Source organism: Capsicum annuum, chromosome 5 (genome assembly GCF_002878395.1).
Source record: "Capsicum annuum cultivar UCD-10X-F1 chromosome 5, UCD10Xv1.1, whole genome shotgun sequence".
Lineage (NCBI taxonomy): Eukaryota > Viridiplantae > Streptophyta > Magnoliopsida > Solanales > Solanaceae > Capsicum > Capsicum annuum.
The window spans coordinates 99,521,486-99,545,172 of record NC_061115.1 but is presented as its reverse complement, the minus strand read 5'-3'; the positions used below and the strand labels follow the sequence as shown (position 1 = coordinate 99,545,172).

General features: G+C 36.5%; 1 protein-coding gene across 1 annotated transcript; it reads right to left on the bottom strand.

Annotated features, from left to right (window-relative positions):
- Nucleotides 1-5,863: 5,863 nt before the first annotated feature.
- Nucleotides 5,864-22,496, bottom strand: LOC107870725 (casein kinase 1-like protein 2). The gene is made up of 14 exons (XM_016717333.2): nt 22,088-22,496; nt 21,941-21,981; nt 10,164-10,233; nt 9,932-10,080; nt 9,755-9,850; nt 9,594-9,664; nt 7,990-8,051; nt 7,831-7,894; nt 7,675-7,759; nt 7,474-7,600; nt 7,305-7,387; nt 7,166-7,229; nt 6,877-7,004; nt 5,864-6,543 (listed from the first exon to the last, which is right to left on the bottom strand). Exons 1-14 carry the CDS (start codon nt 22,161-22,163, stop codon nt 6,244-6,246), a joined length of 1,416 nt encoding a protein of 471 aa, XP_016572819.1. The 5' UTR covers nt 22,164-22,496; the 3' UTR covers nt 5,864-6,243.
- Between the last annotated feature and the right edge of the window lie 1,191 nt (nt 22,497-23,687).

The following is a 23,687-nucleotide window of genomic DNA, read 5'->3' as shown; positions in this document are numbered from 1 at the left end:
AACTGGCGTCCTGAAGAACTAAGGAGTCATCCTCTACTAGCAGGTGCCCTCATGAGATATGTGTCGATCCCTAAACTGGCAGGAAGACATCTCAAACCTACGCTGGCTACATAGTTCTGGGACTCAGGGACTGCTACTAAAGGTCACACCCTCTACTGGCAGGTAAGCCCCTATCCCTGGATGCGCTCGGTCCTAAATTCTACCCCCAACTGAACTGACACTGGTACTAAACTGAAATAAATTCAACTGAACATTATTTCTGATAGTGCTCATCATGTTCATAAATAACTGAGTATATTGAGAAGATTCATGGCTTAACTGACTTATTACTTGAAAGTCTGAAATCATGTAAAACACATAGGTATCGGGTGTTCATAACCCGCCAGCACTAAATGGTCATAAAATATGATATCAAAACTTAGGACTGTAATATGGAATCATGATTCAAAGACCCAAAACATAAGCATTTCACCAAATAAGTGAGGATCATGAACTTGAACATGGGAATGTGATAAACATGAGAAAACAACATGATTACATGGCTAAATTCATAATTTGGGGATTTAACATGAAATCAATGGAATATGACATGGAAATTTACAACCCAAAACATGAAATAGCTTAATTCACTTGGAAACACTTGTAGATATGGCTTGTAAGTAATTTAGTAAGAAATTCATAGATTAATTTCATGAGATTCATGGATAATTTCATAAAATATGATAAGATTCATACTTTTAAATTAATATAGGGTTTTTGGGCTCAATGGGTGAAAGGAACCTATTGATGAATACCCTACATACCTGATGTAGAAGCTTTGGAGAAATTTCTTGAAGTTGTTCTTGTTCTTGAGAAAACCCTAATTGCTTAGGGGAGAGGAAGAAACCGCTCTTTTGATTTATTTCTGATGAATTGATGTTTAATGTTGTGAATTGGGGATTTGGGGCCTTTTACACCACCCCTTGTAAAGCCAAAACGACATGGATTTTGCTTTTAAAGAAGTGGGGAAAGACATCAAAGCCCCAGAGAAAACATGCAGAAAACGTGTTCCTAGTCAGTATGAGTCGACCGTACGACTCGTATACTAGGGTGCGACTGGACTGCTTGACTCGTAAGCTGGGCAGAATGGAAATGGTATACATTGGTCATCATATGATTTGAGTTTACGACTCGTACCCTAGAATACGACTGGTACCCATCGTTTCATATCCTGAATAGAACCTCAAGGGATCTAGACTGATATCCTTACGATTGGATTTATACGACTCATACCCCTCTTGACGACTCATGGGGGTCAAGTCATACTTGTAAAAGAATGTTTACCATACTACACTGGCTTAGGTATGAGTCCAACATACAACTCGTATGCTGGCTTACAACTCGTAGGCTGAGTCGGATGTTGTCCAGAGACTAGAAAAGATATAGGGTATTACATTTACAAACTCCACCAGAGCCTGGGACAGCCCCAAACCCTCTAGCTGAGTTGAAGATCCTCAATATTAAGCTTTGACTCTCTAGTCTAACCCGAAACTGAAACTCTGGTAACGCGTGTAGTAATCTCATTTGCAGCTAATGAAAACCTCGTACTATCTATCTAAGAAGAAGGGGGTCCAAAAAAGTACTAAAAAGTTGACAGAAGTAAGAAGACACGATCAAGAATCAAGAAATGAAATTTTCAAAGAATGCATTATAGCCTCCCAAAGATAGGATATGAACATCATTGTACCAATCCTCCGGAAGGGATAAGAACATCATTGTACTGATCCGTAAGACTCCACTAGGAACTTTGCTCTTGTACTAACAACATTAGTGAGCCAAGGCTCTAGTACCAAATTATCAAAATCTGATTTCTTAGGTCATGATAGCACCTGTATAACCCATCAGTAGACAAGTCAACCCATAGCCTAGAATAGCGAGTAATGAGCTAAGAGAAAAATATAACCAAAACTAAATACAAGGAAAAAGAGAACCAGAAGAAAGTAATTATACCCTAAGACCTGGTGAAGCCTGTACAAGAGCCACTAACAAAACAAGAATACAATACACACACACACACACACAGAGAGAATCATCTCCAAATTACAAAATAAAGATTAGTCCAACAAATGAGAGTGAGAAGGATCACCTCTAGATGCCAAAAGCTCAACATAAATCCTTGATCCATGACAGCTTTGCACGATGGACACATCAGCGACAAGAACTCATATTATGATTAGTAAAGTCCAGAAGTGTAGTATGAGTACCAAACATAAGGTAATCAGTAGGCATTAGCTGATTGAACTCTAACAATAATGCAAGTGTGAATAATACGTACAACAAGAATATACATTATAGGCAACTAACTAGGAAATAGAGTACAATAAGGATAGTAGAGAAGCAAGGATAAACTACCATATTCTACAAGTAACTAGGGATGAATGAGTGATACAATAAAGAGCTAAACAGTATACAATAGTAGAGTGAAGAGGGGATATACAATTATAGTATGAGGAAAGAAGGTGATATACAATAAAATTAGCTAGAGAAGAAATGGATATTAGACAGTATTATGCAGGTAGCTAGACAACCCTGGGGGAGCTAGACTAACCGCCTAGATATCATGAGTGTTATATACAAGAAAGGATCTAACTCTAGCACAATCTGAATGTATAACCCGAAATATGAATAATCACAAGGTTCATAATATCAAAAAGGAAAAGAACCCAGAAGCATACCTACAGGTCGTGTGCAAGTCCATAACCATCATGCCATAAACTATACAATAATGTACAAACAACAATATAAGAATTTAAAATCGGAAAAACAATAACCTAACCGGACCGTCAAAAGATAGTTACAATCATACAGCAAACAACAAACATAACCTATACCTATTTATCCCTCCATAAGATCGGTAGGTATAAACGCCAAACAACTATACTGGTGATAGGCAATGCATATCAATAAATGAATGGAAAGTAAATCTAGTACTACTATACCAAGTGTCATATCATACGAAATGTATACATCTTATTTGGCTCGCCGGCTCACAAAGCAGGACTTTTGGGGTATCTAATCTTCTGGCACATGGTTCCTAGACAGGGGTCTGTTAATCAACTGTAATAATTCTACTCCATTAAGTATCGGGGATAAATAAGAGTATAATAAGTGCTCGAAATTGATCAAAGGCTAAATAAGCAGAAAATCCATTGTTAAGATCAAAGTGAGAATGAAAAATGGTAGAATAGTGTAAAAAGAGTTGAAATCTTCCTCAACCGAAATAAGTAAATAATGATAAATGAGTAGCTTGATAATGGACCAGAAACTACATCAGTTTGAGTTTCAAAAGTAGTATGCTTAGTATAAAAGGACATAAACCAATAATACGAATAGTACAAGCCATAAACCAACAATACGAATAGTACAACTTCCATTTTAAAAAATATGCTTTACAAGTGAAAAGTGAGAATAAATCCTTTTGGGGAATATTAATAAGAAACCAAAGTTTTATTTGGAATCATACCATAAAATAAATGCGGGTGCATATAAATTTATACATGCCATCACTAGTATCCAAACAATAGAAGTGCAAGCACTCAAGCATCTATAAACTGAAATCATAGCTCTATCAGACACATGAAACTAACCTGGTGTCCAACTAATATCGCAACCAAGGTATCGGGTCTAATAATATACAAGGTAAAAGGATATCGAGATCATTGCATAGAATGCTAAGGTAAATAAGGGCATCATGCTATTGGGAGGGTTTATCTAAGAATATGACCCACAATAATATGTACAACTACAAGTCCTAAACTAGGAATCCCTAATGTTAACCTATGATCCAAGAAAGTAGCATGCTTAACATAACCCTATAGATATAGCTAGTATTATAGGCTAAGGCTCAAACTACAATTCTATTCTAAAATTTAGGGGTGTGCATGGATCGATTCAGTTCGGTTTTATGCGTTATTGGTTCGGTTTATCGGTTTTCAATTTTAAAATATGCAAAACCAATAATCAACCAATAAGATTTTTTATCGTTTTTCGATTTATCGATTTTTTATCCTTAACGGTTCGATTTTCAGTTAAACCAATAAGAAAATACTCATAAAATAAAAATAGTAACAACTAACATAAAAAAAAATAGAATCTTAGTTGCCGCCAAACTCCTACATGTTTTCATTAACAAGAATCTTCAAACTTGAACTGAATGTTAGTTTGAAAAAAAAAATCCTAGTTGTTGTAAGCTATACTGAATGTTTCAAACTTTCCAATATGGCAATACTCACGCTTTGTATTGTGTCTTTGCCTTGAATAGGTTAATACTTTGTGAATTACTGAATTGTCTAAAATATTATATATATAAGTAATATAATTATTCATATATATAACATAAATTAGGGTAAAACAGTATTTTAGTATATCCTTACTGGGTTTATCGGTTTAATCGATAACCCAATAAGCTAAAACCAAACCCGAACCATATACCCAATAAAAAGATTTTATAAAATCAATAAAAAATCGTTAGCTCAATAACATTTTTATCTGTTCGATTTATCGATGATTCGGTTTTTGCACGCCCCTACTAAAATTGCCCTAACAAGTCAAATATCAACAAGAAGGCACGAATGGCCTTAAACCTATCCTATAAAACCCCACCGCACATGCAATCTATACAATACACAATGTCATAGAGAAAAGTTGACAATAGCCTATCTCATAGCTAAACAACAGTGTCAAACCATCCACGAATTGCTCGTCTCAACTCCTCAAACTCTGAATTACGTCGCACTATGAATATTATAATCTAAATGTTACTATCAGTAAAACCAGACCCATATTGCAATAATAAACCCTGAGCCAAGAATTGGGTCAAAACTAGGCTCGTGGGACCCATTATCGGAACTCAAAATTGAATCTATCACGAGGTACCTCTAAGAATAACGAATATGTGCTCAAAAATTTGAGCACAATATGAGCTTGAATCAATCATTAAGGAAATCAAGAATTAAATTCTAGAAATTTATAAGGAAAAAGGGCAGAATTAACAAGGAAAATGATGAAGGAACACAAGGTTTTAAACTATCGGGGCTTACCCTTCGTGATTGTGAGGACCCATGATCGCGATTGCAAGGAACAACAAAATCACCCATCACCAATGTAGGGAATGGCCGCAATTGGGAAGACCATGGTGAACACCATGAAGCCTTCACGAATGCAAAGAAGAAATTAGACCGGGTCGAATCAACCCTTCACTGCGACCGTGGAGGAGGCTCGCGACCGCGAAGGTCAAAGACGTAACTCTTTGCGAACATGGTCAAAACCTCGTGAATGCAAAGACTAAATATAGCCTGCACCAGGTGATGTAGCACCAACAAAATCCAAAGTCCCAACAGACTCCTATCAGGTGCTCAGAATTCGTTCGGAACTTCATGCATGCAAATAAACTATGCTACCCTATCAAATTCGACATTCTAGACTCGACAAAATTATAAAAAAATTTATCAGAGGTTTTTTCAATAAAAAGTGAATCCCACATTCAATGTTCCATTTTTATCAATATCCAACCAATAGCCCAAAATGAGTTCAGATACCTTGGGACTCAAAGGGACCGAACTAGTTGTAGGGTAAACTCCTTGGTCATTATTTTCCTGAGACAGCATTTTATTAGTCTGGGCTCCATTGTCATCTTCCATGTTCATGCCGGGCTTGTTGCTCATACAGTTGTTTCAAGACGCAATCTTCCACGTGTTTCCCAAAGGGTACGATTGGTTTATAAACCAAATCTCTCCCATACAATGGGTGTAAACCTGAGCTTGTTACAAAATAAACTTGGCAAACAACATTTTGCACATACTTGAAAAAGAACCAGGACCCAAAATTTACGGAACTGCTGTTGCACTCATCCGACATTCAACTAGAATATTAGTGGGGACCATTTAAATATTACAATGACCAATATACAGTTTCACTAGTCCCCATCATCTGGACAAGGTTTAAAGAGTATGGAAGATGTCTGATTGCACAACTTTGAAACATAAAGAGGCATGCACGACAATGAGCTTGTATTGAAACCACCTGACATCCTGCTTAGCATCATTTAGATCCATCTATTAATAGACCTTGCTTGCACTAACACACCCGCAGATCCCTAATTTCTAACTGGAACTCATTAAAAAAATAACTTTCAAAGCCTCAATTCTACTTGAGGATCACACAAGTCAGAAATTTACAAGAATGTGATGAAAGGGTTTCCAAACATTAGTGATCCGTGTCTTCCTCATCGAAATGTAGACTCTCAATTCCTTTGAGTGTGGATTCATAGTTCTTCATACCAGAAGTACTCCTGCCAGATGAAGCATGTTTAGGATCTGGTGCTCCAACGAGTGGGGAGATTCTCTGTCCACTTGATATTTTGTGCATGGTCGCTGGACTTGCCTCAGGCATTCTAGAACGTGTAGGATCAGAGTCATTTCCCGTAGTGAAAGTCTCACGGCTACCAGAAACAAGACCTCGTCGCAATGATCCACTTGATCGTCCCAGGAAAGTGGAGCTTGACAACTGAGAAATTGGACGATTCATCATAATGTGACAAAAAGATCACCATCATATATAGCATATATCAAGTTCCATTTCAACTTTGAAACACACATGATCTCTATCATCTTCTTATGTTTTTCCTGGGACTAAGGAAATACAGAACTAGATTCTTTGTATCTGAATTCTGAAGCAAGAGTTATTTGAGAACTTCAGAGCACTTCACTATTGTGGGGTAGAGAGGCTGTTTCGATTATGGACTGATCTATATCCTAGACATGCCCTTTGAGAGCTCCAGAATTTCAGAATCTTACCATCATATCTAATAAGTTCAGATTTAATCCAACTCATACTTACCATAGCATCCTTGCTGGTAGAATCATTTCTGAGAGGACTCTTCTGCTTGGACAAACTTCCTGCATATATAAGCGGCCCAGAGTTTCTTCTTCGAGAAGCATCTGCTGGTTGTCTTCCTTCTTCCTCACCTGCAAAATCTTGAAGTAGGCGCAATGAAAATCCCAAATGGAAGAGACAGGTAGGTCACGACCAATACTCACCCGAAGGCGACGAAGCCATACATTAAACATAAACCCCAACGTTCTCAACTTAGAATACAAGAATAAGGACAGTAACACTGGAAGATTACCTGACTGCCTTTCTGCATTAGGGATAACTGGAGGCATGCCTGAGCTGGTTCCAGCACCAGGGCCCTAATAAAAGCAGCCATCATAAGATATAAGCTCAGAACACGTAGAAAAAAAAAAAAGTGATATTTCATCACTTACAAGGAGTCGGGAAGGAGGAGCTGCAATTTGTGATTGCTGATATTTCAATATGGTCCAATCAAAAACATAGTCAAACTGAAAACCTGCAATGCAAATAGAAGTGTAAAGGGAGCTTAGATTGCATATTACCATATAAAGCTTACAAAAAATCTTTCAAATTCATTTACACCTTCGCGGATGAAGAGGTCACGAAATATTCTCTTCAGATAAGCATAATCGGGTTTATCCTCGAAGCGTAGTGAACGACAATAATGGAAATAGGATGCAAATTCAGTAGGATAACCCCGGCATAAAGCCTGTAAAATTGTAGACCAATGATCCATAAATATGTCTAAAGAAACTCCAACAACCAATTGTGCAAATAAATTACCTCAATAGTTGTTGACACCTTCTTTTCACTAATTTTCTCATACTTCTGCTTCTTAGTTCCTGCTTTCAGCCCCTGCCAAGGAAGACTGCAATAACTAGATGTCATACACAAGCTGAATAAAACAATAGTGAGGAAAGAAATTGCAGCAAATTTTACCTCCCTCTTAGGAAGTACATCAGTACATATCCAAGAGATTCCAAATCATCCCTCCTGCTTTGTTCTATAACAACGGTAATAGCATATTACGTGAGAAATACAGCATTGCCGAACTGTACAAAGAAAAAATACACAAATACAAACAACAGGAAAACTTACCGATACCAAGGTGAGTATTCATGCTAGCATATCTTGCAGTGCCAGTCAAGTTTTTGTTCTCTCTGTAGTGCCAAATAATCCAGATCTCATAAGGCAGAGACAAAATACAAAATACAAACGCCAAATACACAAATGCATGTAGCGCACACAGAAAAGAATTCAGTGACACTTTTAACAAAGATGAAAGCAGTGGTATGTACGGCATTTAACAGTGTTCTGAAATGGAATACACATATTCCCATCATAAGATTTCTTGCGGCACCAAGACATGCATTTGTTACATAACAGATCTTAGAGAAATGGACTTCGAATTGTATTACCTACAATCTGTAATTATCATATATCCCCAATCGTAGTGTTACATTTTCCTAATTAGAGCCCAAAAGCATTATATTTGTTTCTGTCGTAAATTGATAAAAACTTCCTTAAAATTGCATCATGATATCCAAAGGTAGGGAATTCATGTATATAGACTGCCCAGTCTTTTCTCTTCTCTTCAGCTGGGAGTTCTAAAGCAAACATAAAAAAGATTCTGCGCCTATTAAAATTAAGGAGAACAATTTCGCGAAGGTGAGAAATTCCCACGGACTATACTGTAACATATTCTCAACGAAGAAAAACAAAGTCACTGCAAAACTAAGGACCCATTCGACCATAGATTTTCGAAGCATTTTTCGGAAATTCTTTTGCCAACTATCTGTTTGGTCAGAGAAATTATCTAGTTTTGGGGAAACTTTTTTAACTCCCAAAATCTGCTTCAAACCTATTTTTGGGCCAAAGATGTTATAACCATTGGTTTCTTTTCAAATTTTAAAACTTGTCCCGAACTTCTACATTTTATAAAAAGAGAACCCATCTCCTACTTCAGATTTACTTTGCTTTATTTGTATGAATTTACTTCAGATTTGTTTTGCTTGATTTCTTTAAGTTGTTCTTCAGATTTGTGAACCCTGGCTAATATATGAGGTCTCTCATTTCCGACGTTGATAATATTTGCTTGTAATGTATAAATCTTTCTTTAGATTTGTAAATTCTTGCCCCTATATGAGGTATCTCATCTCCAACCATTGTCATCATGATTACTTTTTTTATTGATCGATCTTCGGAACTAATTGTGATTTCACAAATGGTAGTAGCTAGTAATTGTGTTATTAGTAGTTTCTATTAAAATATTTTTTCAAGAAAAGTAACATAGTTTTTAAAGTTTTTATTATAATATCATGTTATGACTTTAGGATAATGCATTCTCTAATTCATTATAAAAATAACAATCCTGTACCAAACTTATTTTTATATAGGATTACAATTTGTTATAATGATCATGAACGTAATCATAAAGTTTCTGCATAATTTGCGATTAGCAAGTACATTTGTTTGGTACGGTTGGTTATTTCTAATATTTTTTAGAACTAATGGGTATTAGGCATGTTTGAAGAAGTCATGTTTCACGTTTTTCAAAACAAGTCAAATATGTTTTGAATAACTATGACCAAACACATTTTGAAACTCAATGCGAACTTCATAAATCTGATTTTCCAAATATATTCAGGAATCTATGGTCAAAGACTAACTTATGCCCTTACAAATGTGAACTATCAAGTTACCTGTAAGGTATGTGCTGGTGAGTTGAAGTGTCTCGGTACTTCTTGGCCAGACCAAAGTCTATTATGTAGACCTGCATTTTAAGTCAAAATTAACCATATTAACACATAAATCCTGGGAAATTGTGATAACAAAGAATAAAAAAAATATCAAACTATTGGACCTGATTTGCACGCCTTCCCAAACCCATAAGAAAATTGTCTGGTTTAATATCTCGATGCAAGAATGATTTAGAATGAACAAACTCAATGCGATTTATCTGCAGTAAGAACCGGAATAGCCATGTAACCAACAAATTTAGGTAGCCTTACCAAGCCAAAATATGAAGCATTATTCTAACCATTTGATCTGCAAGCATCAGAACTGTCTTCAGGGAAAGTTTCCTACTGCAAAAATTAAATAAATCTTCAAGACTGGGTCCAAGCAAATCCATGACTAGAACATTGTAGTCTCCTTCCACACCGAACCACCTCACATTTGGTATTCCAGCTACAACAGAAGCATCAGAATTAGTATCATTACTCACGAAAATGTAATCAAAAGGAGTGTAAAGACAGAGAAACAACGATTACTTCCTCCCTGCAAAATTCTATACAACTTTGACTCGTATAGCAACTGAGGATGCTTTGTTTTGACATTTTCCTGCAATATACCAGCAGCATTTATCAGATCCTAAAAACATAATAGAAGAAATAATGCACAAGTTATTCACATAGTTGGGGCCAAAAGGACAAAAAGAAGAAGAAGAGAGAGATGAACACATAAACAGACACTAAAGGATAAATCAGTTTAAAAAAAAAAAAGATGACCACTTCCAGTATGTAATTTTAGAAAGTATTTGTGATACAGGAAAATGCTATACATGGGGGTTTTGTCCATCTTTTTCCCAGTCCAAGAATCAAGTGATGGATGTGTTTCAAAGCTACGAACAACAGTGTAACGTTGTATGCATGTAGGCAGCTGTAACAACAATTCCAATTCACTTTGTGCCTTATGTCCAAAAGGAAATATTAGATCAGAAATTGACATATAAGGGAGGGGGGCAAGGTGAAGGGCCAGATACGTACTCACCACTTCTGGACTTGAATAATGAAGAACAAAACTTCTTCTCTTTTTTTGACTAAGAAATTCGCCTGGACCTAACTCTTTGGGCCAACCGCAAACTCTGAAGCTTGGGGATGAGGTTTGCGCTTCTACCCTTCTCTACTAAAATAATGGACTTAGTTTGCTTGGCACGAGGCTCAAACTTGTGACCTACATTCCTCAACCTGTGCCAATTGAGCCAACTCCCAAGGGCAATAATGAAGCACAAGCTTCTCCAATACCTGCCTGAACTCAGGCATAAAGAATTATTCTGTTGGGCCTAACATTCCTCATCTGTGTGAGCAAGTGAACAAGGCGGCTGAAGATACATAAAAAAAAAAAAAAAAGGGCAGCCCCGTGCACTAAAGCTACCGCCATGCGCGGTGTCCGGGGAAGGGACCCACCACAAGGGTGTATCATACGCAGTCTTACCTTGCATTTCTGCCAGAGGTTGTTTCCAAGGCTTGAACCCATGACCTCCTGGTCACATGGCAGCAACTTTACCAATTACTCCAAGGCTCCCCTTCTCTCTTTTTAAAAGTGATGGTTTAATCGGAGCAGCCCATCAGGCGTTACTGGACTTGAAAGGCACCAACCCGTTGTCCTTCCACTGCACAGAGCAGGATCTGTTCGTTGCTCTGTGAAACCAGCCTCACGCAGTTCACCCCGCTTAAGGAATCAAGAAGCCTATTATTTCGATTAAACCCCGTGATCCAACTCTGTGCTTGGAGAGGGCAGGCCAGACACCAGCCCGACAAGTCCAACCATCTGGGACAGCCAAACATCCCACCACATTGATGCCCCCATTTGGGTTGCAAGCCCACATTACTGAGCTCGGCAGGCAGAAGATACATAATTTTTTTTATAATGTAATCACCTTCAACATCAACATACTTTCATGATAGCTTTTTTTTTATTTTACCTCTCAAACTAAAAACATGTCCATGTCCACTGTAATAGAGCAAAATCCAGTCATAGTTTGCTTGTTCTCCTGATGTAAAATTTCAGAAAGCAAGTGATACGCAAATAGAAAGATCCCTATACAAGGGACAACCCAAGTCTTGTGAGATAGTTTCATTCTTTACAGTAATTGTTGTCTCAGCCCAAAACACGTCAGCTGATAATTTCTTTTATAAAAAGTCATTTTTGAAGTGAAACAATACTCCCTCCATCATATTTATGCCACTTCGTTTGACCGTGTGCGGAATTTGAGAAATAAAGGAAGACTTTTGACTGTAAACTCAATATATGCAAGGTCTCAAAATACAGTTACTATCTATCTATATATATTATAATTGTGATCTATAACCAGCGGATGCGGCATAGTTCTTTGGCCAAGGATCCCTCCTTTTTTACTTCTTTATCTCCCTTTTTTTTTTGCATCCTTTCACTCCAATAAAAATTCTCAAAAGTCATTCTTTAATACTTCTGGAACTTTTTTGTATTCCAAGCTAAATTCAAGATATATTTAGTTTGTTAGAAAAGAAAGAAGGAAAGAGGAGGTACCGGAATACAAGGAAACTAAAAGAGGAATTGCTCAATTAATGAAACTCAAATTAGAGCTTTCATTGCAGTTCTCTAATTTATCATGCAAGTGGAAAAGGAAAGAGGGGAAATGAATATCAACTCAATTACTAAACAATAATTGCTGGTGCCAATAACGTACATACATTCTTGACACCGGAATAGGAAGAGAACCAAAAGAAGAAAAACACAATATAAAGAGCCAATTTCGAGAGAACAAAATTAAGGCATGCCATTGACAAAAGGTCAAAAGCAGCCACAAAGAAGTTATGATTGGTGAAAAGAAACGCAAGATTTTCAAGGTCATGAAAATCTTGAACACACATCTTTGGTTGTTCGAAAGATAAAAGCATTAGTTGTTTTAACATACAATATTCAACAATTTCATTTTGGTCAAAGGCAGAAGGTATATTTCATCTATCTTTGTTCTTAATTTCCTGTAAATTATGAATATGGAGTTGTGAGATTTGTGAGTAACCCCATTATCATAGATAATGTTCACCCAGTTTAGTTGACTATTCATTTGTGAAACAAAAAATTACTCCGGCTACTGGGTTTCAAACTCTGACTATTAACTGATACTCCCTCTGTCCTGAGCACGGAGTTTAAGAAATAAGAGAAGACTTTATTATGTTTACTAATATACCCTTATTAAAATCATTTTAGTACTACTTTTTGGTTGACTTTTCTTGTAAATGGGACTCGATGAGGATAAAATAAAAATCATGCCACTAAATAGTTGCCAAATAAGAAAAGATGACATTCTTTTTCAGACAGACTAAAAAAGAAATTATGACACATGATTTGGGACGGAGGGAGTAGTATATTTGACATATCAAGATTACATTATTATTGTGATGATTTACAATTGAAAAAGATGCTTTGGTTGATTAGTAACAAAAAGGATTAAATTTGAAATCGAATCAATTTGGATTTGAAGATTAGAAAAAGATTTAAAACATACCGACTATGGAGCAGAGTGTTGGCCAGTTAACAACTCCCACATTCAAAAGTTGAAGGTGGCAGAGATGAGAATATTGAGATGGATGTGTGGACGTGATTCTTGAGAGATGAAGTTAGAAATAAGATTATTCGAGAGGAGGTGGAGTGGCTTTGGTGGAAGACAAGATGCGGGAAGTAAGGTCGAGATGGTCCGGACATGTGATAAGGAGGTGCACGGATGCCCCAGTACGGAGGTGTAGAGGCTAGCTATGGATGGTTTTAGACGGGGTAGAGGTATGCCAAAGAAATATTGGAGGGAGGTGATTAGACATGACATGGAGTTGTTACAACTTATGGTGGACATGAACCTTGATAGGAAGGTGTGGAGGACGTGAATTAGGATAGAGGATTAATGGGTAGGAGCGCGTCCTTACTAGTAGGGAGGAGTGTTGTGCTTGTGGTTGTGCCTGTAGTCATAGTATTATGCATGTCTTGTAGTTTCTCGTTCGTGGTTGTGGTGATGTTTGTGATTTCGAATAAATAATTAATAGTATCACTCTGTGGGTGTCTTGTTTGTTTTATTATCTTGTGGTGTGTTATCTCATTTTGTTGTTTGTTATACTGTTAATGGTTTGTTATAATGTTATTTATCCTGAGCTGGAGGTCTATCGAAAATAGTTTCTCTACTTTATCTGAGGTAGTAGTTACAGAGTGCGGGTAGCCAACAAGTAGGTTAGCAAACTAGTGAATCAATAAGCTTTGCTCACCGGCAGCTAAAGAAGGAGAAAGGAATGATATCCCGGCCTGGGCTGGAAAGATGGATAGTTACGAGCTATACTTGGTATTCGGGTATCTACTTCAAAAGAAACTTGTCTAAAATTACCTAAAGTTTTGACGCGAAGGAGGAAGAAGGAAGGGTGGTTGCACATTTCCATTATGCACTTTCTATGGGAGCCGGTATTGCTTTATGTGCAAGATTTCACTATTGGGTAGGTGGGCAGATAAAAAAGCCATTCATTAAACCTTTTGGAATTCCTTAGCGGCCTCTTCCTCAAAAGTCTTCTTGGGTTGTAATTGCTATCTTATTAGGTTCAGCCACTATAGTTGTCCGGAACCCACAAACTATCCCAACCGGGAGTCAAAATTTCTTCGAATATTTCTTGAATTCATTCGTGGTATGCACCAATAAGACCACCAAAGGCCTTTGTGGCACTAGTGCTCCACAGAATGAACTATGTACGCATTCTCAAACCCCACTTTGTGGGAATACATTGGGTATATTGTTGTACACAGACTGTTACTAATATCAGTATTCTATATTGTATCTTTAGCTTTCAAATTTTTAAACAAACTGCTGCAATTATTCAGAATATTGCAAAAAAAAAACAAAAAAATTAATTATTTGATACTAGTACTTTTGGTCCCTCACTTGTTAATAAATTTTTGTTATATTATAGGCACGGAACTCCTTAGAGAAATGTCGATCGCCTTTTGTCATTTAAAAACTTGTTTCACATTCGACAAACTAATTCATTTAATTATTTTCCCACTAATTAAAAATAGTCGATTATCTACTTCTCAGGAAGTGCGATAGAGATGTTTGCAAGGACTGCAAGGTTATCCCGAGTGAGGCTCTTACAGCTCGTCATAGGGCCATGCTTATTGATTCAGATATTAAGATGACGAAGAAAAACCATTTATGACCAGCCAAGGATTAAATGGAAGGCCTAACTAAAGCCAAAACTCGAGAGATGATGTGGTAATGTGATGTGATTTGATTTAGATATCAGTTAACAATGGACGAACTGACTCGCCATACTCAAGAAGAGGTTATGTAGTGTATGTTATTAGTTGATGACAAAGTATTGATTGATGAGATGTGCAATGGAGCCAACAATAGGTTGAATGTTTGGAGAGAGAGCCTAGAATCTAAAGGTTTCAGGTTAAGTAGGATTAAAACAGTGTTTAAAGTGCAAATTTGGTGACGTAATGCATAAGGCGGAGGTGGAAGTGAAGATTGATGCACAAATCATACATAAGAAATGGAGCTTCGAGTATCTTAGGTCTATAATCCAAGGAGATGAAGAGATTAATGATGATGTCGCACATCGTATTGGCGCGGGGTAGGCTCACATATGGAGTACTATGAGATAAGAATGTGTTACCAAAACTTAAGGGTAAATTTTATAGAGTAGTAGAGATGAGGATGCTCAAATAGATGTGTGGGCATTAGGGGTGTGCGAAAATCGAACCGACCAATAAAGCAAACCGATAAAAATGTTAGTTTATTGGGTTAACGATCTTTTAATGATTTTATAAAAAAAATTATTGGGTTATTGGATAACCGATATATATATATATATATATATACACACACATTATGACTTATTATATATTTCTCTCAATTTCTCTTTAATTTCTACAAATTAACAAACCTATTATTTCAATTACACAAATTCTTAATTTCTCCTTAACAACATTTAGTCCAAATCCTTTCATAAAAAACTTTTAAGTGTAGGATTTTTGGTTGCAACTAAGATTCGATTTTTTTTCATGTTAGTTACTACTAGTTCTATTTTATGAGTATTTTCTTATCAGTTAAATCGAAAACCGAATTGCTAAAGACTAAAAATCGATAAACCGAAAACAGATAAAAAATATCTTATTGGTTTAACATATTCAAAAATCGAAAATCGATAAACCGAACCAATAATATATAAAACCGAACCGAACCAACTGATGCACACCCCTAGTGGGCATGTACTAAGAGATATGATTAGAACAAAGTTATGAGGGACAAGGTGGGAGTTGCCCCATGGCATACAAGATGAGAGAGGCGAGACTGAATGGCTCAAGCATGTGAAGAAAAAGAGCATGGATCCATCGATGAGGTGTGAGGTGTTGACTAAAGCAGTAGTACAAAGAGGTAATGGTATGCCCTAAAAAAACAGGGGGAGGTGATTAGATAGGACATGACTCAACTCTAGCTTAAATAAGGGTATGACTCTAGATGAGAAAGTATGGAGGTCGAGAATAAGAGTAGATGGTTAGTAGTAGTCAAAACTCAAGTATTGTCACAACATATGTAGGAGAGGCAAGGGGCCAGCCTCACATACAACCCTTATATTAGTAGTACTAGTTAATGATCGCCTATTTTTATTCTTTAATATATGGTACTATTTGTTGTTTCGTTTGCTTTGTATATTACTATTTTGCTATCAGATTTACCTTGCTTTGGAAACTTCTCTTTTGAGCAGAGGGTAAACGGTCTCTATACCCCCACAAAGGTAGGAGGTAAAATTCGTTTACGTCCAACCCTTCCTACACCCACCTGTGGGACTACACTGGTATATGTTGTTGTAATTAAAAATAGTCATTTAATTATTTTCCTACTGATCAACTAAATTAAGTGTATTAAATCCTTATTTAACATAATTACAATAATATACTGTAATTTTATTTCCGTGAGCCAAATGAAAAACAAACATTAACTTGTCGTCACAATTAATACATGTAAATAGTTTTGCTTCATTTCATCAAAAACTTCTTTATTAAGAGACTTGAATAAGCTCATGTATATTTTTTTTTTGGGTGGAGTTCAAGTTTAAAACAAATATTAATAGATTGAACTATACTAAACAATGGAATAATCTAAAGTGTAATTTGGACGAGACTTTTTGCATGAATCCATTTAGGAGGAGCCTAACCTATAAAATAAGCAACTATTTCACATTATTTATCATAAAAGAAAGTGGAAAACAATTAGTTCCGTCATTGTATCAACCAATCAATCTTTTGAATATTTTCTTTTCTGGTCTTTCGCCTTTAATAACATGCAAGCTACAATTAGTGGCATACGCCAATTTTTGGAGGGGTTCACTCTTTTGAGTACCCCAAAAATTAGAATAATGTATCGTTGAGCTCCCCTTCTCTCTCTTCTCTCTCGAGCTCCCCTTCTCTCTAACGTCTATTTGGACGTGACCGTGCCCACTCTGTCGACATCGGCAGCTTAGTATCGCCAGCGGCAAGTAAGTCATTGACGAGGATGTCACTGACCATATTGGGGCAGGGTGAATGAAATGGAGGCTCGCCTCGGGTGTTGTGGGTGATACGAAAGTGCCTCCCAAACTTGAAGGCAAATTCTATCGAGTGGTAGTCTGTCCGGCAATGTTGTATGAAGCGGAGTATTGGTCAGTCAAGAACTCTCACATCCAAAAATTAAAGGTGGCAAAGATGAGGATATTGCATTGGATGTGTGGACTTACTAGGGGAGATAGGGTTGGGAATGAGATTATTCGAAAGAAGGTGGGAGTGGCTTCGGTGAAAGACAATACGCGAAAAGTGGGGTTGAGATGGTTTGGGCATGTGACGAGGAGGGGCACCGATGACCTAGTTTGTAGGTATCAAAGGTTGGGTTTGGATGGTCTCAGGCGGGGTAGAGGTAGTCCAAAGAAATATTGGATAGAGGTGATTAGAGATGACATGGAGTAGTTATAACTTACTGAGGACATAACCCTAGATAGGAAGGTATGAAGAACGCGAATTAGGTTAGAGGGCTAGTGCATGTGGGTGAGTCGTAGCCAGGAGTGCTTTGGCGTAGCCTGCTAGTAGTCAAAGGGCTTTACACATAGATTGGAGTTTCTAGTTAGGAGGGTTTGGGTGAGGTGCGTGCTTTCGGTTTGATAGTGCATAGTACTACTTTGTGGGTGTCTTATTTTTGTTATTTCATCTTGTTTCATTATTTGTTACAACTTTGTTTACTGTCTTCTTGTATTGAGTCGAGGGTCCATCAGAAACAATCTCTCTACTTCTTCAGAGGTAGTGGTATGAACCGCGTACATTTTACCCTCTTCAGACCTCACTACGTGAGAATACACTGGGTATGTTGTTGTTGTTGGTCATATAAAAGGTCCTTGAAAGTTGAATTAAATTTACTCCTTTCAATATATTAAAAAAAAATTGAGATTCTGGTTTGATTTTAGAATTGTCATTTCATAGATTATCATGTCTTTGGAAACAAAGTGATTTTGTACCTTAGTATTCAAACAAATTTGTGATTTATTCATCTATTCATGACTGCAAATGAAAGAATAGTACATTTATATTCCAAAATCTATCCTTATGTATGTTTTCATGGAATTTATAGGACATACTATTATAAGTAGCAGGAAGAACTTGCAATGATAGTAGGATTGGGATGTTATGAATGCATTGCCTTTACATATGCACATCATAAATTGCATTTCATTTGCATCAAAGTGCCACGCCTACTTAACGTTATATTTATGGATTAAAGTGGCACGCCTGCCAGTATGGATCAGAGTGACTTATTGCCGCAATACTTTTTGGTAAGTAAAATTTTATGGTATAGGGTTTAGGTTTTAGTTAGCCAAGTTACTAGGGTTTAGTTAGCCAAGTTACTAGAAAAATATTATATGCCGGATATAATAACTAATGGTTGAGAAATTCTAATTTGTATTTTCTTTATTTATTGAATTAATATTTTAGGATTAATATTTAGCATCTTTAATAACCTACAGTTCACTTTACAATTCAAACTCAATTTTTAACATAATGTTATGTGAATTTTTCTTAAAAACTAATATATATTTTTTGAGACAAGGCACACACGTAATGTGCGTACGCTAAAACTAGTAGTTACCAAATACAGGAACATGACATTCTTATCACAACAAATTACAAAGAAAATAGTCTCACATAAAATGAGATGGAGAGAGTAAGAACTTACAAAACTATGGAGAACAACAACCATGGTCCGTAAGTTATTGCTACATACAGATTTTGGTTTCCAAGCTATTCCACAAAGTATATTTGACCTTCAAGTAAATCTAGTATGTAACCCCTATTGCCTAAAGTTAACCGGAATAAGCTCGTACTTAGGGTATTTTAGGGTTTTTCTCAAAAAAAACTAGTTTATTTTGAGTCATCAGGAGGATAGCATGCATGTGACAATCTATGAATGATACCCACTTAGAATACTGATGGATGTTGTTTCTGAAATCAAGAGGACTTTAGCACCATGAATGGGGGTCGTGAAAGTGTCTTTTTATGGGGTTGTTGAATCATAGGTTGCACCTTCATATTATGTTGTTCACGCTCTAGTTACCAGGCATGGGCGGGCTGGGTGTTACAATTCCACATTGGTGTGGGATGGTGTAATTGGTCTATTTATAAAATCTAGGACAATCCTCACTTATTGAACTAGTTTTTTATTTGAGTTAGACATACAGTTCATTTTCTTATCATTGTATCAGAATCAGGCCTACTCAATTCTTATTTCACCCTATGTTCGCGCCTCGTGTATTACCTCGTCCATGCTTTAGTTGTCAAGACTAACCAACCATGGGAGTTAATAGTCTCACATTGAAGGATGGAATGACAATTTGTTGCCTTATATAATCTCGGGAAATCCTTACCTCTCGAAATGGCTTTTGGAGTTGAGTTAGGTCTAAGTTGTGGACTCTTCACATTCAACGTTGCACCCATGTCGGATTATCCAAAAATACATTTCTTTTGGAGAATCCAACATAAGCCATTAACATTTTTGAAGAGTGAGCAACATACAGTTAAGCTCTGGGTCTATTTCTTCATCTTGGCCTTAAGGCTAGGTCATCTCAATTCTTTGATTACACAATGTCGAGCATATATTAGGTTTTTTACCAGGAACGCTAGGGTGTTGAAAGTCTCAGACTGTTGCAGGATGGTGTAATTGGCCTCTTTATATTAGCACACACACCCTCATGGCTCGATTTGGGGATTAAGTTAGGCCCAATGTTCATTATCTTATCATCATATTAGATCAGACAGATGTTCTAGATTCCATCCTCACCACCACCCATTTAATAAAAACAAAATTACATGCTTAGTCATGAAATAAACCAGGCCCACACGTGATACTTAAGCACAAAGGTTGAAGAAATACTTGAGAAAATAAAATATTCTCTCTAATAACTTAAAACTTTTAGATTAGATAGCCAGACACTTCAATAGAGGTTAGTAGATGTTCTCTCCCAAGGATGTCACCGAGAAAAAACTAGATTCTTGCCGATGTAATTGAAATATCCCGGGGGAAAGGAAGAAAGCTTCTAATTTTAACATAACAATGGCAATGGGGTTGCAACAACTGCAAAGTAACAGACCTCCCCCCTAAGAACTTCATAGTACGATGCACAAGTTTTGGTGGTTTTCTTTTTCTTTTTTCCTTTCCCTTGTTGGGTAAAACCATCTCGCGTATATTGTCTCCACATACTCACTGATAATTGGCTTCATGAACTGCTCCCTAATAGTTACGCTTGGAAAAAATCATCATTTGTCAATTGATTCCCTGGTATTTGCTACAAAGTGTGATGGGACAACTACAATTCCCTCAATTGCAGAAATACAGAAGTTCTCAAGTTGGAAGCTCTCAATTACTGAAGTATAGAACTCCACTGGTTGTACAAGTATCATATCATTACATGATTAGAGAACAAAGAAACTGTGAATATTCCCAAAATGTATCCCCCTACATTTAACCTCAATGCATAATGTTCTTTCCATAACGAAATCAATCAATAGATGCCAAGTCATGCAGCATGACAAGATGTCCTCACTCCTATATAAATAAAACTTTTTATTGCCCAAATTGACTTGAGTACCACAATACACAAACAACATAATAGTACTCGCCTTCCTTGAATTTCCTTGCCTTGTCACACAGCCCTAGATAAACAAGCAACAGCTTCTCCGGACTGCAGCTTAAAGAATTTCTTGGGGATTACAATACTGGCAGTAGTTTTAATGGAAGCTGATACAGGCTGAACCAAATCCCCTTTTACAGTTGGAAATAACATTTTTCATGGCTGATTGGTGAGAGGAGATACTGGAAGAGTTTTTTGTTTCTGTTATCGGGAAGAGCAGATAACAATCCCCAACAACATGATTTCAGGTATGCCTAAAAATTTATGTTGTCTTTGTTTGCTCACATAAGTAAATGTTGGTTAGCCTCGGTCAATGAGGGGCTGGAATTGTACGCTAAGTTCAGTTGAGGGTCAACTGTTCCCAATCAAATAATATGGGAACCAAATGCGGAGTAATGCAAATAAATAAGGAAGAAAAACTACTGTTTTCCAAAAAAAAGTTAATGTTCTTGAAATACATTAAATTCAAGTTTAATACTGTAACATATTTGGATGGATCTCGATTATCCCACTGAAAAATGAAGTATCAACATAGGATACCTGCTCAACATCACAACAACAACAACAACATACCCAGTATATTCCCACAAAGTGAGGTCTGAGGAGGGTAAGGTGTACGCAGTATGTACCACAACCTTAGAGGTGAAGTAGAGAGGCAACATACTCAAATTCACAAATAGTGAAAATCTGTACTATACAAGGAACACTAGGAGGCAGAAGGCCTTTATTCACATGTACTTAAACAAACAATTCTAGACTAAGAAAAATAGACTTGATGCTCACAGTAACTCAGTTACCCTATTAAGTCATCAACTACCTAATTTCGGCACATAAGCTTATTTCCAAATGAACAACTACACTCTTCTATCCTAAAAGGAAGATTCCCAGTTATGACCACTGAGATTCAAATGTGACTCTGCAGTTCAATATGTGGCCTCTTGATAACTTCATCACATAATTGATAATTTCAAAGTCAACCATCAATTTTTAAAAAATTAACACTTACCCAAAGAACTAATAAAAAACATAATGGGGATGAAAAAGGACCTCCAATAAACTGAAAAAAAAAAATGAATTAATTGGCCAAAGAGATCACTCACTAGCTTAATTGCTACCTCCTCATTAGTCTGTATATTAGTACCTGCACCACAGAATCGCAATTAAAAGGAAAAAAGTGGAGATAACATCAATCAATCTACACACGCAAAAACAAAAAAAGAGTGAGAAGTGTCTGGAAAAAAACGAACCTAGATAGATCTCTCCAAAAGACCCACTGCCAATTTTCCGACCAAGTCGATACTTATTCCCAACACGAGGCTCCATCAAAACACTAATTAGTTACTAAATTTCCAGAATCGCAGCTTTTGAATGCAAAAAAACACAGACGCACACGAATTCACTGAGCTCAGTATAGAAGTCTAAGAGACATCAAACAGGTAAGACAGTGATTTTTATCTCATCCGTGTCTATCCACAACATTTGCTAGGGTTTGGTTGAAGAAGATAGAGTGAGAAGAAGAATCACCGTAGTCTCTCTCTCTATATATATATATATTTATATATACTTTGCACATACGCTCTCTCCTTTTCGGTTTTGCCAGTGAATAAGTGTTGTGCGAATAATTTTGGGAAGGAAACCGACGCGTTGATAAGACGCGTGACGAAAAGGTTCAATTGAAACATTTGGTGCTATTGGTTAAGTGGGGTCAGGGGAGAAGTCGCCTATGCTCTGGCAAAAGGCTCGTATGTCACGCGACTTCAAACTAGGTTCCTGAGAAATGCAGCTAGAAGTGACAAATGAATTTGTTAATGGTTCTTTAAATTTTAAAAATTGGCTAAAGGTTATTAAAAAAAGTTCAGCTGCTTTATTTTGACATTTTTACCTCAATAATGGTAAAATTTATCTCAATAACTAAAGAAGTTGTTCAACAATTGTACAATTGAATAGTTATTGGGACAACTAATGAAGTTATCGAACAATAATGTGTAGTTATTTGAAGGACTTATCCCTTCTAACTTAATTAATATTACCGGACTCATTTATCCCTTTTAATTAATTGGAAACTTAAAAGGCATTCTCGCCCCATGTTTTCTAGTTTCTTCTTCTGTCTTCATTTTCTTTTTTTAAACTATTGTCGGCGGTAGTAAATTAAAAGATAAAAGAATAAGAAAAAAAGTGTTATGAATGTGGATATATGTAAACTATGGAGACGAGAGAAGAGAGTTTTCTCAATTTTTTAAGTATCAAGTGTTCAAGTATATATATATATGAACTATTATGCCTCAATTTATAGTGTTACACAAAGGTATACAAAAGGTTGTTAAAAGTATGACATTAACTAAGAAGGCTATGGGAGAAGTTCAGGAGGAAGCATGGAGGTGTGGGTATTAATATTATAATGATAAGATGTAGAGGATGATTAACTATATATTGTGGAGAAGTGTAATAGAAGTAACTTTGTAGAAGTTATGGACATCCATCATAATTCTACAGTAGTCATGCCTTTATCTCATGTTTCATTTATCTATTTTACATACAGTATATTTCATGTACTTGTAATGACCCATTTCGTCGTTACTAAAAATATCTATAGTAAAGGCATAAGAATCCCATTCTTCGTAGGTGTTAGTGTCGCTTCTTGGTATGGGAGTGCATTAGATATGAATTAAGGTCTTACAATATCCTTAACACAAAGTAAAGTTGGAAGTATCTTACCGATTTAGTTTCGAGCTAAGTTTAAACTAGAATTAACTTCAAACGAGCACTCCACCTAGAATATAAGGAGGTATGGGGCTCAATACCCATCAAATTAAGGATCTCTGATTCTTCTTTCCAACACAATCGACC

Coding starts and splice junctions, on each gene's coding strand:
- LOC107870725 (XM_016717333.2), bottom strand. CDS start 22,163: ATGGAGCCTCGTGTTGGGAATAAGTATCGACTTGGTCGGAAAATTGGC. Junction 9,665..9,754: donor TGGGAAGGCGTGCAAATCAG/GTCCAATAGTTT, acceptor CTTAAAATGCAG/GTCTACATAATAGACTTTGG. Junction 8,052..9,593: donor CACCAGCACATACCTTACAG/GTAACTTGATAG, acceptor TTGGCACTACAG/AGAGAACAAAAACTTGACTG.